The sequence below is a fragment of the Oncorhynchus masou genome, chromosome 14, assembly GCF_036934945.1.
Source record: "Oncorhynchus masou masou isolate Uvic2021 chromosome 14, UVic_Omas_1.1, whole genome shotgun sequence".
In the NCBI taxonomy this organism is placed as follows: Eukaryota; Metazoa; Chordata; class Actinopteri; order Salmoniformes; family Salmonidae; genus Oncorhynchus; species Oncorhynchus masou.
Genome location: NC_088225.1, coordinates 37345452 through 37363450, shown reverse-complemented (window position 1 = coordinate 37363450; position 17999 = coordinate 37345452). Strand labels below are relative to the sequence as shown.

The window sequence follows — 17999 nt, the reverse complement described above, 5'->3', positions numbered from 1 at the left end:
TAATGATATCACCCTGTGGCCAGACGGACTAATGATATCACCCTGTGGCCAGACAGACTAATGATATCACCCTGTGGCCAGACAGACTAATGATATCACCCTGTGGCCAGACAGACTAATGATATCACCCTGTGGCCAGACAGACTAATGATATCACCCTGTGGCCAGACAGACTAATGATATCACCCTGTGGCCAGACAGACTAATGATATCACCCTGTGGCCAGACAGACTAATGATATCACCCTGTGGCCAGACGGACTAATGATATCACCCCGTGGCCAGACGGACTAATGATATCACCCAGTGGCCAGACGGACTAATGATATCACCCTGTGGCCAGACGGACTAATGATATCACCCTGTGTGCCAGACGGACTAATGATATCACCCTGTGGCCAGACGGACTAATGATATCACCCTGTGGCCAGACGGACTAATGATATCACCCTGTGGCCAGACGGACTAATGATATCACCCTGTGGCCAGACGGACTAATGATATCACCCTGTGGCCAGACGGACTAATGATATCACCCTGTGGCCAGACGGACTAATGATATCACCCTGTGGCCAGACAGACTAATGATATCACCCTGTGTCCAGACAGACTAATGATATCACCCCGTGGCCAGACGGACTAATGATATCACCCCGTGGCCAGACGGACTAATGATATCACCCCGTGGCCAGACGGACTAATGATATCACCCCGTGGCCAGACGGACTAATGATATCACCCCGTGGCCAGACGGACTAATGATATCACCCTGTGTGCCAGACGGACTAATGATATCACCCTGTGTGCCAGACGGACTAATGATATCACCCTGTGGCCAGACGGACTAATGATATCACCCTGTGGCCAGACGGACTAATGATATCACCCTGTGGCCAGACGGACTAATGATATCACCCTGTGGCCAGACGGACTAATGATATCACCCTGTGGCCAGACGGACTAATGATATCACCCTGTGGCCAGACGGACTAATGATATCACCCTGTGGCCAGACGGACTAATGATATCACCCTGTGGCCAGACGGACTAATGATATCACCCTGTGGCCAGACGGACTAATGATATCACCCTGTGGCCAGACGGACTAATGATATCACCCTGTGGCCAGACAGACTAATGATATCACCCTGTGGCCAGACAGACTAATGATATCACCCTGTGGCCAGACAGACAGGAACTAAGGCTGATACGGCTTAATGAATGGAGGGTTTGTCCTTGTCGAAGGTTAAGATGAAGGATCAAGTCAGCAACACAGCATTGCCTTAACTGTGTGTGTGTGTGTGTGTGTGTGTGTGTGTGTGTGTGTGTGTGTGTGTGTGTGTGGACAGGCTGCAGGTATGCGAGTAAGGCAGCAGCTAAGACTCAGATGGAGTTTGAGTACGACGGGCCGTCCATGAAGACCGAGGTCCCAGGACCCCGTTCCAAGGTACTGAACCACACAGAGCCCCTGTACGCCACTAACAGCACCATGGACCAGTAGGAACTATAGCTGTCTGTTAACAGGTACTGAACCACACAGAGCCCCTGTACGCCACTAACAGCACCATGGACCAGTAGGAACTATAGCTGTCTGTTAACAGGTACTGAACCACACAGAGCCCCTGTACGCCACTAACAGCACCATGGACCAGTAGGAACTATAGCTGTCTGTTAACAGGTACTGAACCACACAGAGCCCCTGTACGCCACTAACAGCACCATGGACCAGTAGGAACTATAGCTGTCTGTTAACAGGTACTGAACCACACAGAGTCCCTGTACGCCACTAACAGCACCATGGACCAGTAGGAACTATAGCTGTCTGTTAACAGGTACTGAACCACACAGAGTCCCTGTACGCCACTAACAGCACCATGGACCAGTAGGAACTATAGCTGTCTGTTAACAGGTACTGAACCACACAGAGCCCCTGTACGCCACTAACAGCACCATGGACCAGTAGGAACTATAGCTGTCTGTTAACAGGTACTGAACCACACAGAGTCCCTGTACGCCACTAACAGCACCATGGACCAGTAGGAACTATAGCTGTCTGTTAACAGGTACTGAACCACACAGAGTCCCTGTACGCCACTAACAGCACCATGGACCAGTAGGAACTATAGCTGTCTGTTAACAGGTACTGAACCACACAGAGTCCCTGTACGCCACTAACAGCACCATGGACCAGTAGGAACTATAGCTGTCTATTAACAGGTACTGAACCACACAGAGTCCCTGTACGCCACTAACAGCACCATGGACCAGTAGGAACTATAGCTGTCTGTTAACAGGTACTGAACCACACAGAGTCCCTGTACGCCACTAACAGCACCATGGACCAGTAGGAACTATAGCTGTCTGTTAACAGGTACTGAACCACACAGAGTCCCTGTACGCCACTAACAGCACCATGGACCAGTAGGAACTATAGCTGTCTATTAACAGGTACTGAACCACACAGAGCCCCTGTACGCCACTAACAGCACCATGGACCAGTAGGAACTATAGCTGTCTGTTAACAGGTACTGAACCACACAGAGTCCCTGTACGCCACTAACAGCACCATGGACCAGTAGGAACTATAGCTGTCTATTAACAGGTACTGAACCACACAGAGTCCCTGTACGCCACTAACAGCACCATGGACCAGTAGGAACTATAGCTGTCTGTTAACAGGTACTGAACCACACAGAGTCCCTGTACGCCACTAACAGCACCATGGACCAGTAGGAACTATAGCTGTCTGTTAACAGGTACTGAACCACACAGAGTCCCTGTACGCCACTAACAGCACCATGGACCAGTAGGAACTATAGCTGTCTATTAACAGGTACTGAACCACACAGAGCCCCTGTACGCCACTAACAGCACCATGGACCAGTAGGAACTATAGCTGTCTGTTAACAGGTACTGAACCACACAGAGTCCCTGTACGCCACTAACAGCACCATGGACCAGTAGGAACTATAGCTGTCTATTAACAGGTACTGAACCACACAGAGTCCCTGTACGCCACTAACAGCACCATGGACCAGTAGGAACTATAGCTGTCTGTTAACAGGTACTGAACCACACAGAGTCCCTGTACGCCACTAACAGCACCATGGACCAGTAGGAACTATAGCTGTCTGGCTCCTTCTGTTTGACATGGGTCATGTTCAGTGGTGACCTCTGTGTGACCCTGCGATGGGAACAGTGGACTGTACACACCCATCCTGAACACTCTGTTGCACACAGACTTCGTCCCAAACAGAACCCTAAGGAGGGAATAGGCTGTATTAGACCAGGGCACTATGGAGGGAATAGGCTGCATTAGACCAGGGCACTATGGAGGGAATAGACTGCATTAGACCAGTGCACTATGGAGGGAATAGACTGTATTAGACCAGGGCACTATGGAGGGAATAGACTGCATTATGGAGGGAATAGACTGTATTAGACCAGGGCACTATGGAGGGAATAGACTGCATTAGACCAGGGCACTATGGAGGGAATAGACTGTATTAGACCAGGGCACTATGGAGGGAATAGACTGCATTATGGAGGGAATAGACTGTATTAGACCAGGGCACTATGGAGGGAATAGACTGCATTATGGAGGGAATAGACTGTATTAGACCAGGGCACTATGGAGGGAATAGACTGTACTATGGAGGGAATAGGCTGCATTAGACCAGGGCACTATGGAGGGAATAGACTGTATTAGACCAGGGCACTATGGAGGGAATAGACTGCATTAGACCAGGGCACTATGGAGGGAATAGACTGTATTAGACCAGGGCACTATGGAGGGAATAGGCTGCATTAGACCAGGGCACTATGGAGGGAATAGACTGTATTAGACCAGGGCACTATGGAGGGAATAGACTGTATTAGACCAGGGCACTATGGAGGGAATAGACTGTATTAGACCAGGGCACTATGGAGGGAATAGACTGTATTAGACCAGGGCACTATGGAGGGAATAGACTGTATTCGACCAGGGCACTATGGAGGGAATAGACTGTATTAGACCAGGGCACTATGGAGGGAATAGACTGTATTAGACCAGTGCACTATGGAGGGAATAGACTGTATTAGACCAGTGCACTATGGAGGGAATAGACTGTATTAGACCAGGGCACTATGGAGGGAATAGACTGCATTAGACCAGGGCACTATGGAGGGAATAGACTGCACTATGGAGGGAATAGACTGCACTATGGAGGGAATAGACTGTATTAGACCAGGGCACTATGGAGGGAATAGACTGTATTAGACCAGGGCACTATGGAGGGAATAGGCTGCATTAGACCAGGGCACTATGGAGGGAATAGACTGCACTATGGAGGGAATAGACTGCACTATGGAGGGAATAGACTGTATTAGACCAGGGCACTATGGAGGGAATAGACTGTATTAGACCAGGGCACTATGGAGGGAATAGACTGTATTAGACCAGGGCACTATGGAGGGAATAGACTGTATTAGACCAGGGCACTATGGAGGGAATAGACTGTATTCGACCAGGGCACTATGGAGGGAATAGACTGTATTAGACCAGGGCACTATGGAGGGAATAGACTGTATTAGACCAGGGCACTATGGAGGGAATAGACTGTATTAGACCAGGGCACTATGGAGGGAATAGACTGCACTATGGAGGGAATAGACTGTATTAGACCAGGCACTATGGAGGAGAATAGACTGTATTAGACCAGGGCACTATGGAGGGAATAGACTGTATTAGACCAGGGCACTATGGAGGGAATAGACTGCACTATGGAGGGAATAGACTGTATTAGACCAGGGCACTATGGAGGGAATAGACTGTATTAGACCAGGGCACTATGGAGGGAATAGACTGTATTAGACCAGGGCACTATGGAGGGAATAGACTGTATTAGACCAGGGCACTATGGAGGGAATAGACTGTATTAGACCAGGGCACTATGGAGGAATAGACTGCACTATGGAGGGAATAGACTGTATTAGACCAGGGCACTATGGAGGGAATAGACTGTATTAGACCAGGGCACTATGGAGGGAATAGACTGTATTAGACCAGGGCACTATGGAGGGAATAGACTGCATTAGACCAGGGCACTATGGAGGGAATAGACTGTATTAGACCAGGGCACTATGGAGGGAATAGACTGTATTAGACCAGGGCACTATGGAGGGAATAGACTGTATTAGACCAGGGCACTATGGAGGGAATAGACTGCATTAGACCAGGGCACTATGGAGGGAATAGACTGCACTATGGAGGGAATAGACTGTATTAGACCAGGGCACTATGGAGGGAATAGACTGTATTAGACCAGGGCACTATGGAGGGAATAGACTGTATTAGACCAGGGCACTATGGAGGGAATAGACTGCATTAGACCAGGGCACTATGGAGGGAATAGACTGCATTAGACCAGGGCATTATGGAGGGAATAGACTGCATTAGACCAGGGCACTATGGAGGAAAAGACTGTATTAGACCAGGGCACTATGGAGGGAATAGACTGTATTAGACCAGGGCACTATGGAGGGAATAGACTGTATTAGACCAGGGCACTATGGAGGGAATAGACTGTATTAGACCAGGGCACTATGGAGGAATAGACTGTATTAGACCAGGGCACTATGGAGGGAATAGACTGTATTAGACCAGGGCACTATGGAGGGAATATACTGTATTAGACCAGGGCACTATGGAGGGAATAGACTGTATTAGACCAGGGCACTATGGAGGGAATAGACTGCATTAGACCAGGGCACAATGGAGGGAATAGACTGTATTAGACCAGGGCACTATGGAGGGAATAGACTGTATTAGACCAGGGCACTATGGAGGGAATAGACTGCATTAGACCAGGGCACTATGGAGGGAATAGACTGCATTAGACCAGGGCACTATGGAGGGAATAGACTGTATTAGACCAGGGCACTATGGAGGGAATAGACTGTATTAGACCAGGGCACTATGGAGGGAATAGACTGTATTAGACCAGGGCACTATGGAGGGAATAGACTGCATTAGACCAGGGCACTATGGAGGGAATAGACTGTATTAGACTAGGGCACTATGGAGGGAATAGACTGCACTATGGAGGGAATAGACTGTATTAGACCAGGGCACTATGGAGGGAATAGACTGTATTAGACCAGGGCACTATGGAGGGAATAGACTGTATTAGACCAGGGCACTATGGAGGGAATAGACTGTATTAGACCAGGGCACTATGGAGGGAATAGACTGCATTAGACCAGGGCACTATGGAGGGAATAGACTGCATTAGACCAGGTTACTATGGAGGGAATAGACTGCATTAGACCAGGGCACTATGGAGGGAATAGACTGTATTAGACCAGGGCACTATGGAGGGAATAGACTGTATTAGACCAGGGCACTATGGAGGGAATAGACTGTATTAGACCAGGGCACTATGGAGGGAATAGACTGCATTAGACCAGGGCACTATGGAGGGAATAGACTGCATTAGACCAGGGCACTATGGAGGGAATAGACTGTATTAGACCAGGGCACTATGGAGGGAATAGACTGCATTAGACCAGGGCACTATGGAGGGAATAGACTGCATTAGACCAGGGCACTATGGAGGGAATAGACTGTATTAGACCAGGGCACTATGGAGGGAATAGACTGTATTAGACCAGGGCACTATGGAGGGAATAGACTGCATTAGACCAGGGCACTATGGAGGGAATAGACTGCATTAGACCAGGGCACTATGGAGGAATAGACTGTATTAGACCAGGGCACTATGGAGGGAATAGACTGTATTAGACCAGGGCACTATGGAGGAATAGACTGCATTAGACCAGGGCACTATGGAGTGAATAGACTGCATTAGACCAGGGCACTATGGAGGGAATAGACTGTATTAGACCAGGGCACTATGGAGGGAATAGACTGTATTAGACCAGGGCACTATGGAGGGAATAGACTGCATTAGACCAGGGCACTATGGAGGGAATAGACTGTATTAGACCAGGGGCACTATGGGAATATACTGCATTAGAGGGAATAGACTGCATTAGACCAGGGCACTATGGAGGGAATAGACTGCATTAGACCAGGGCACTATGGAGGGAATAGACTGCATTAGACCAGGGCACTATGGAGGGAATAGACTGTATTAGACCAGGGCACTATGGAGGGAATAGACTGTATTAGACCAGGGCACTATGGAGGGAATAGACTGTATTAGACCAGGGCACTATGGAGGGAATAGACTGTATTAGACCAGGGCACTATGGAGGAATAGACTGTATTAGACCAGGGCACTATGGAGGGAATAGACTGCATTAGACCAGGGCACTATGGAGGGAATAGACTGAATTAGACCAGGGCACTATGGAGGGAATAGAATGTATTAGACCAGGGCACTATGGAGGGAATAGACTGTATTAGACCAGGGCACTATGGAGGGAATAGACTGTATTAGACCAGGGCACTAAGGAGGGAATAGACTGTATTAGACCAGGGCACTATGGAGGGAATAGACTGTATTAGACCAGGGCACTATGGAGGGAATAGACTGTATTAGACCAGGGCACTATGGAGGGAATAGACTGTATTAGACCAGGGCACTAAGGAGGGAATAGACTGTATTAGACCAGGGCACTATGGAGGGAATAGACTGCCACTATGGAGGGAATAGACTGTATTAGACCAGGGCACTATGGAGGGAATAGACTGTATTAGACCAGGGCACTATGGAGGGAATAGACTGTATTAGACCAGGGCACTATGGAGGGAATAGACTGCACTATGGAGGGAATAGACTGTATTAGACCAGGGCACTATGGAGGGAATAGACTGTATTAGACCAGGGCACTATGGAGGGAATAGACTGTATTAGACCAGGGCACTATGGAGGGAATAGACTGTATTAGACCAGGGCACTATGGAGGGAATAGACTGCACTATGGAGGGAATAGACTGTATTAGACCAGGGCACTATGGAGGGAATAGACTGTATTAGACCAGGGCACTATGGAGGGAATAGACTGTATTAGACCAGGGCACTATGGAGGGAATAGACTGTATTAGACCAGGGCACTATGGAGGGAATAGACTGTATTAGACCAGGGCACTATGGAGGGAATAGACTGCCATTTTGAGATACATTAACCTACTGTTGAGGAACCACCCTGACCTAACATCTCTCTCTTCATCTCCTCCCCTCCCTCTTCCCTCCTCCTCCTCCTCTCTCCTCTACTCTCCTCCCTCTTGCCTCCTCCCCTCCCTCCTCCTCTCTCCTCCCCTCCCTCTTCCCTCCTCCTCTCTCCTCCCCCTCTCTCCTTCTCCTCCCCCACCAGGAGCTGACCAAACAGTTGGGAGAGATGCAGGTATGCCGAGAGAGAGAGAGAGAGAGAGTGTGTTTGAAGCTGTTTTGATGATGGAATAAAACAATTCATTATTGCGTCACACACTTGCATGCGCACACAGCGCAGACAAACACAACGCAGACACACAGTCTCTCTCTGTGTCTAGACTGAGTTAACTGAATGAATACCTTATCTCTCTCTGTCACTCTGTCTCTCTGTCTCTCTGTCTCTGTCTCTCTGTCTCTTTGTCTCTGTCACTCTGTCACTCTCTCTCTGTCTCCCCCCCTCTCTCTCTCTCTCTCTCTCTCACTCTCTCACACTCTCTGTCACTCTCTGTCACTCTCTGTGTCTCTCTCTGTCTCTCTCTTTTTTTTCTCTCTCTTTCTCTCTTTCTCTCTCTCTCGCTCTCTCTCCCCCTCCCCCCCAGAATGTGGGAGCAATCAATTTCTTCTGTAACTATGAGGAGAGCAGAGGAAACTACCTGGTGGACGTGGACGGAAACCGCATGCTGGACGTCTACACACAGATCTCCTCTATTCCTATAGGTCAGTACACACATCTGCTCCATCCTTATTGGTCAGTACACACATCTGCTCCATCCTTATTGGTCAGTACACAGTACACACATCTCCTCCATCCCTATTGGTTAGTACACACATCTCCTCAATCCCTATTGGTCAGTACACACATCTCCTCCTTCCCTGTTGGTCAGTAAAAGCATTTCTCTACACCACAAGCATTTCGCTACACTCGCAATAACATCTGCTAACCGTTTGTATGTTACCAACAAAATGTTATTTGATTTACACAGATCTCCATCCTTATTGGTTAGTACCCAGATCTCCTCTATTCCTATTGGTTAATACCCAGATCTCCTCTATTCCTATTGGTTAGTACCCAGATCTCCTTTCTTCCTATTGGTTAGCCCACATATCTAATCTATTCCTATTGGTTAGCCCACACATCTCCTCTATTCCTATTGGTTAGCACACACATCTCCTCTATTCCTATTGGTTAGCCCACACATCTCCTCTATTCCTATTGGTTAGTACCCAGATCTCCTCTCTTCCTATTGGTTAGCCCACATATCTCATCTATTCCTATTGGTTAGCCCACACATCTCCTCTATTCCTATTGGTTAGCACACAAGCCTACTCCATCCTTATCGGTTGGTGTCTAGAAGATCTTGCTAGTCATGTGTTCTATAGTTTGACAGAGTAGCATGCTGGAGGTAAGCAAGTTATCTGTAGCATAGCATTTTCCCATTTTGACACCACAGCACTTCTGCCTGGCAGGTGTTGAACTAGACTCTCAAGGTTAGCGGTTCACTGTAACTCAGTGGGCAGAGCAGGGCGCCTGCAACACCAGGATAGTGGGGGTTGATTTTAGGCCTAAAATGTATGCATGCATGACTGTAAGTCTCCTTGGAGAAAAGAGTCTGTATTATTATTATATAGGATATTATTATTATTATATAGGATATTATTATTATTATTATTATATAGGATATTATTATAGGCTATTATTATTATATAGGATATTATTATTATTATATGATATTATTATTATATAGGATATTATTATTATTATTATATAGGATAATATTATTATTATATAGGATATTATTATTATTATATAGGATAATATTATTATTATATAGGATAATATTATTATTATATAGGATATTATTATTATTATTATTATATAGGATAATATTATTATTATATAGGATATTATTCTTATTATATAGGATAATATTATTATTATATAGGATAATATTATTATTATATAGGATATTATTATTATTATTATATAGGATATTATTATTATATAGGATATTATTATTATATAGGATATTATTATTATTATATGATATTATTATTATATATGATATTATTATTATATAGGATATTATTATTATATAGGATAATATTATTATTATATAGGATATTATTATTATTATATGATATTATTATTATATAGGATATTATTATTATATAGGATATTATTATTATATAGGATATTATTATTATTATTATATAGGATAATATTATTATTATATAGGATATTATTATTATTATATAGGATAATATTATTATTATATAGGATAATATTATTATTATTATATAGGATATTATTATTATTATTATTATATAGGATAATATTATTATTATATAGGATAATATTATTATTATATAGGATATTATTATTATTATTATTATATAGGATATTATTATTATTATTATATAGGATATTATTATTATTATTATATAGGATAATATTATTATTATATAGGATAATATTATTATTATATAGGATAATATTATTATTATATATGATATTATTATTATTATATATGATATTATTATTATTATATAGGATATTATTATTATTATATAGGATATTATTATTATTATATAGGATATTATTATTATTATATAGGATATTATTATTATTATATAGGATATTATTATTATATATGATATTATTATTATTATATATGATATTATTATTATATAGGATATTATTATTATTATATAGGATATTATTATTATTATATATGATATTATTATTATAGGCTATTATTATTATATAGGCTATTATTATTATATAGGATATTATTATTTTTATTATATATGATATTATTATATATGATAATATTATTATTATATAGGATATTATTATTATTATATAGGATATTATTATTATTATATATGATATTATTATTATTATATAGGATATTATTATTATTATACATGATATTATTATTATATAGGATATTATTATTATTATTATATAGGATATTATTATTATTATTATATATGATATTATTATTATTATTATATATGATATTATTATTATAGGCTATTATTATTATTATATAGGATATTATTATTATTATTATAGGATATTATTATTATTATAGGATATTATTATTATATAGGATATTATTATTATTATATAGGATATTATTATTATTATTATATAGGATATTATTATTATTATATAGGATATTATTATTATTATTAAAAATTATATTATTATAGGTTGTTATTATATGATATTATTATGTTACTATGTTATATCACTATATTATAGAACGCTGCAAACCAAAAGCTACATACCTGAGAGGACCTTGTGTTTTTTAGCCTGACATTGCAACACTGAAAGCAGCTGGAGGCAAGAGACTTAGCTTACATTACAGTGGTTTAGGGCTAGGCCACATACAGCAGTTGGCACGCCCTGACCTGAGATGTCTCTGTTTTCTTTATATTTTGGTTAGGTCAGGGTGTGACTAGGGTGGATACGCTAGTTTTTGGATTGTCTATTGGTTTTGTATTGTCTAGGGGTTTTGTATTGTCTAGGGGTTTTGTATTGTCTAGGGGTTTTGTATTGTCTAGGGGTTTTGAATTGTCTAGAGTTCTGTAGGTCTAGGTATTTGTATGTTTATGGTGGCCTGATATGGTTCCCAATCAGAGGCAGCTGTTTATCGTTGTCTCTGATTGGGGACCATATTTAGGTAGCCATATTCCTTTGGTATTTGTGGGATATTGTTCTATGTTTAGTATTTTGTTAGTTTGTTCAGTGTTTCATTCTTTAAATAAAGAATAATGTACACATAGCACGCTATACCTTGGTCTCATTCGTATGACGAACGTGACAGCAGTTAATGATGACCTTGTCCTCGTGTGTTTAGTTATGATGAGGTCTAGGACAGACAAGGTAGTTATTGATGACCTCGTCCTTGTGTGTTTAGTTATGATGAGGTCCTTGTGTGTTTAGTAATGATGAGGTCCTCATGTGTTTAGCTATGATGAGGTCCTCATGTGTTTAGTTATGATGAGGTCTAGGACAGACAAGGTAGTTATTGATGACCTTGTCCTCGTGTGTTTAGTTATGATGAGGTCCTCGTGTGTTTAGTTATGATGAGGTCCTCATGTGTTTAGTTATGATGAGGTCCTCATGTGTTTAGTAATGATGAGGTCCTCATGTGTTTAGTAATGATGAGGTCCTCATGTGTTTAGTAATGATGAGGTCCTCATGTGTTTAGTAATGATGAGGTCCTCATGTGTTTAGTTATGATGAGGTCGTCATGTGTTTAGTTATGATGAGGTCTAGGACAGACAAGGTAGTTATTGATGACCTCGTCCTCATGTGTTTAGTTATGATGAGGTCCTCATGTGTTTAGTTATGATGAGGTCCTCGTGTGTTTAGTTATGATGAGGTCCTCATGTGTTTAGTTATGATGAGGTCCTCATGTGTTTAGTTATGATGAGGTCCTCATGTGTTTAGTTATGATGGGGTCCTCATGTGTTTAGTTATGATGAGGTCCTCATGTGTTTAGTTATGATGAGGTCTAGGACAGGTAAGTTAGTTATTGATGACCTTGTCTTTACACAACTTCATCTCAGCTATGAGGAGTTAAAGAGAAACAAGATTCTCTGGTTCTCTCGCCTGATGAAACCAAGATTGAACTCTTTGGCCTGAATGCCAAGTGTCACATCTGGAGGAAACATGGCACTATCCCTACAGTGAAGCATGGTGGTGGCAGCATCCCTACAGTGAATCATGGTGGTGGCAGCATCATGCTGTAGGGACGTGTTTCAGCAGCAGGAATTGGTAGACTCGTCAGGATCGAGACAAAGATGAACGGAGCAAAGTACAGAGAGATCCTTGATGAAAACCTGCTCCAGAGCGCTGGACCTCAGACTGGGGCAAAGGTTCATCTTCCAACAGGACAACGACCCTAAGCACACAGCCAAGACAACACAGGAGTGGCCTTGGAACAAGTCTCTGAATGTCCTTGAGTGGCCCAGCCAGAGCCCGGACTTGAACCCGATCTAACATCTCTGGAGAGGCCTGAAAGTAGCTGTGCAGCGACACTCCCCATCCAACCTGACAGAGCTTGAGAGGATCTGCAGAGAAGAATGAGAGAAACTCCACAAATACAGATGTGCCAAGCTTGTAGCGTCATACCTAAGAAGACTCGATGCTGTAATCGCTGCCAAAGGTGCTTCAACAAAGTTTTTTTTATTGGTAATAAATTAGCAAACAAAGTTGGCCTGTTTTTGCTTTGTCATTATGGGGTATTGTACGTGGATAAAGGATCGGGGAAAAAAACAATTTAACCAGTTTTGTAATTAGGCTGTAACGTAACAAAATGTGGAAAGCTCAAGGGGTCTGAATACTTCCAAAGTTACTGTATAAACTGCAGCTACTCATTAGCCGGGAAGCGTCGTATTTCAGGCAGGGGTCGTGACCTGACAGAGTAACCAACGCTCTCTGTTCTCTCAATGATAAAGCTTCTACATACTGGACGCTGCTCTGCACTTCAATGGACTGATAGTGGCCGTGTCCCAAATGGCTCCCTTTTCCATTTATAGTGCACTACTTTTGACCAGAGCTCTATGTAGGGAATAGGGAACCATTTATAGTGCACTACTTTTGACCAGAGCTCTATGTAGGGAATAGGGAACCATTTAGGGCGTGTGGCGTGTTTCTAGTACTCTATCTTATCTGAGAGAGAAGCCATCTGTTCAGGGGCTGACTTATTCATGTCCTATCTGGTTTGTGTGTGTGTGTGTGTGTGTGTGTGTGTGTGTGTGTGCGTGTGCGTGCGCGCGGCATATTTGACTTTGTCCTGATGGATTTCCATGCAGTCATTAATGATGTAAATGTGTATCTACGGTATGTCTCCTATTAACTTAGAACATTATACAGTGATGTTATGAAACCTAGTGGAACTGTCAGGAAGTGGAGGAAGGACACAATGTAGCTATTCTAGTTGAGAATCTCTCTGACTGGGACTATAATAGACATTTACATTTAAGTCATTTAGCAGACGCTCTTAACCAGAGCGACTTACAAATTGGTGAATTCACCTTCTGACATCCAGTGGAACAGCCACTTTACAATAGTGCATCTAAATCATTTAAGGGGGGTGAGAAGGATTACTTTATCCTATCCTAGGTATTCCTTGAAGAGGTGGGGTTTCAGGTGTCTCCGGAAGGTGGTGATTGACTCCGCTGTCCTGGCGTCGTGAGGGAGTTTGTTCCACCATTGGGGGCCAGAGCAGCGAACAGTTTTGACTGGGCTGAGCGGGAACTGTACTTCCTCAGTGGTAGGGAGGCGAGCAGGCCAGAGGTGGATGAACGCAGTGCCCTTGTTTGGGTGTAGGGCCTGATCAGAGCCTGGAGGTACTGCGGTGCCGTTCCCCTCACAGCTCCGTAGGCAAGCACCATGGTCTTGTAGCGGATGCGAGCTTCAACTGGAAGCCAGTGGAGAGAGCGGAGGAGCGGGGTGACGGGAGAGAACTTGGAAGGTTGAACACCAGACAGGCTGCGGCGTTCTGGATGAGTTGTAGGGGTTTAATGGCACAGGCAGGGAGCCCAGCCAACAGCGAGTTGCAGTAATCCAGACGGGAGATGACAAGTGCCTGGATTAGGACCTGCGCCGCTTCCTGTGTGAGGCAGGGTCGATACTCTGCGGATGTTGTAGAGCATGAACCTACAGGAACGGGCCACCGCCTTGATGTTAGTTGAGAACGACAGGGTGTTGTCCAGGATCACGCCAAGGTTCTTAGCGCTCTGGGAGGAGGACACAATGGAGTTGTCAACCGTGATGGCGAGATCATGGAACAGGCAGTCCTTCCCCGGGAGGAAGAGCAGCTCCGTCTTGCCGAGGTTCAGCTGAGGTGGTGATCCGTCATCCACACTGATATGTCTGCCAGAGATGCGATTCGCCACCTGGTCATCAGAAGGGGGAAAGGAGAAGATTAATTGTGTGTCGTCTGCATAGCAATGATAGGAGAGACCATGTGAGGTTATGACAGAGCCAAGTGACTTGGTGTATAGCGAGAATAGGAGAGGGCCTAGAACAGAGCCCTGGGGACACCAGTGGTGAGAGCGCGTGGCGAGGAGACAGATTCTCGCCACGCCACCTGGTAGGAGCGACCTGTCAGGTAGGACGCAATCCAAGCGTGGGCCGCGCCGGAGATGCCCAACTCGGAGAGGGTGGAGAGGAGGATCTGATGGTTCACAGTATCGAAGGCAGCCGATAGGTCTAGAAGGATGAGAGCAGAGGAGAGAGAGTTAGCTTTAGCAGTGCGGAGCGCCTCCGTGATACAGAGAAGAGCAGTCTCAGTTGAATGACTAGTCTTGAAACCTGACTGATTTGGATCAAGAAGGTCATTCTGAGAGAGATAGCGGGAGAGCTGGCCAAGGACGGCAACGTTCAAGAGTTTTGGAGAGAAAAGAAAGAAGGGATACTGGTCTGTAGTTGTTGACATCGGAGGGATCGAGTGTAGGTTTTTTCAGAAGGGGTGCAACTCTCGCTCTCTTGAAGACGGAAGGGACGTAGCAGCGGTCAGGGATGAGTTGATGAGCGAGGTGAGGTAAGGGAGAAGGTCTCCGGAAATGGTCTGGAGAAGAGAGGAGGGGATAGGGTCAAGCGGGCAGGTTGTTGGGCGGCCGGCCGTCACAAGAAGCGAGATTTCATCTGGAGAGAGAGGGGAGAAAGAGGTCAGAGCACAGGGTAGGGCAGTGTGAGCAGAACCAGCGGTGTCGTTTGACTTAGCAAACGAGGATCGGATGTCGTCGACCTTCTAATAGAATAGGAGAGGTAGATTCTACCCAGAGAGAAGGTGGATTCAGATTTAAAGGTTCTACCCAGAGAGAAGGTGGACTAAGATTTAAAGGTTCCACCCAGAGAGAAGGTGGATTCAGATTTAAAGGTTCTACCCAGAGAGAAGGTGTATTCAGATTTAAAGGTTCTACCCAGAGCGAAGGTGGACTAAGATTTAAAGGTTCTACCCAGAGAGAAGGTGGACTAAGATTTAAAGGTTCTACCCAGAGAGAAGGTGAACTAAGATTGAAAGGAGATATATAGTTAACATATAACTAACGGCAACATTGGCTCAATACAGATATCTATAGATGCTGTAGGAGTTAGCAGGTTAAGGACCAGATTACATGTTGTAGGAGTTAGCAGGTAAAGGACCAGATTGTAGGAGTTAGCAGGTTAAGGACCAGATTAAATTCAGTAGGAGTTAGCAGGTTAGGGACCAGATTACATGTTGTAGGAGTTAGCAGGTTAAGGACCAGATTACATGCAGTAGGAATTAGCAGTTCAAGGACCAGATTACATGCAGTAGGAGTTAGCAGGTTAAGGACCAGATTGTAGGAGTTAGCAAGTTAAGGACCAGATTAAATGCAGTAGGAGTTAGCAGGTTAGGGACCAGATTATATGTTGTAGGAGTTAGCAGATTAAGGACCAGATTACATGCTGTAGGAGTTAGCAGTTCAAGGACCAGATTACATGCAGTAGGAGTTAGCAGGTTAAGGACCAGATTACATGCAGTAGCAGTTAGCAGTTCAAGGACCAGATTACATGCAGTAGGAGTTAGCAGTTCAAGGACCAGATTACATGCTGTAGGAGTTAGCAGGTTAAGGACCAGATTACATGCTGTAGGAGTTAGCAGGTTAAAGACCAGATTACATGCAGTAGGAGTTTGCAGGTTAAGGACCAGATTGTAGGAGTTAGCAGGTTAAGGACCAGATTACATGCAGTAGGAGTTAGCAGGTTAAGGACCAGATTACATGCTGTAGGAGTTAGCAGGTTAAGGACCAGATTACATGCTGTAGGAGTTAGCAGGTTAAGGACCAGATTACATGCTGTAGGAGTTAGCAGGTTAAAGACCAGATTACATGCAGTAGGAGTTTGCAGGTTAAGGACCAGATTGTAGGAGTTAGCAGGTTAAGGACCAGATTACATGCAGTAGGAGTTAGCAAGTTAAGGACCAGATTACATGCTGTAGGAGTTAGCAGGTTAAGGACCAGATTACATGCTGTAGGAGTTAGCAGGTTAAGGACCAGATTGTAGGAGTTAGCAAATTAAGGACCAGATTAAATGCAGTAGGAGTTAGCAGGTTAAGGACCAGATTACATGCTGTAGGAGTTAGCAGGTTAAGGACCAGATTACATAGGAGTTAGCAGGTTAAGGACCAGATTACATGCAGGTTAAGGACCAGATTAGGATTTAGCATGGACCAGATTACATGCAGTAGGAGTTAGCAGGTTAAGGACCAGATTACATGCCAGATTACATAGCAGTAGGAGTTAGCAGGTTAAGAACCAGATTGTAGGAGTTAGCAAATTAAGGACCAGATTACATGCAGTAGGAGTTAGCAGGTTAAGAACCAGATTGTAGGAGTTAGCAAATTAAGGACCAGATTACATGCAGTAGGAGTTAGCAGGTTAAGGACCAGATTACATGCTGTAGGAGTTAGCAGGTTAAGGACCAGATTACATGCTGTAGGAGTTAGCAGGTTAAGGACCAGATTACATGCAGTAGGAGTTAGCAGGTTAAGGACCAGATTACATGCAGTAGCAGGTTAAGGACCAGATTACATGCACCAGATTACATGCAGTAGCAGGTTAAGGACCAGATTACATGCAGTAGCAGGTTAAGGACCAGATTACATGCAGTAGCAGGTTAAGGACCAGATTACATGCAGTAGCAGGTTAAGGACCAGATTACATGCAGTAGCAGGTTAAGGACCAGATTACATGCAGTAGCAGTTAGCAGGTTAAGGACCAGATTACATGCAGTAGGAGGTTAAGGACCAGATAACATGCAATAGGAGTTAGCAGGTTAAGGACCAGATTACAT

At 43.8% G+C, this 17999-nt stretch overlaps 1 protein-coding gene across 1 annotated transcript in view; it reads left to right on the top strand.

Annotated features, from left to right (window-relative positions):
- Positions 1 to 17999, top strand: part of LOC135554814 (4-aminobutyrate aminotransferase, mitochondrial-like) — a gene marked incomplete at its 3' end in the record, with an annotated part of 50164 nt that overhangs the window by 28102 nt on the left and 4063 nt on the right. The window contains exons 3-5 of the mRNA XM_064987256.1: positions 1349 to 1446; positions 8322 to 8351; positions 8758 to 8875. Of these exons, the coding sequence (XP_064843328.1) occupies positions 1349 to 1446; positions 8322 to 8351; positions 8758 to 8875 (246 nt within the window). The remainder of the gene's footprint in view (positions 1 to 1348; positions 1447 to 8321; positions 8352 to 8757; positions 8876 to 17999) is intronic.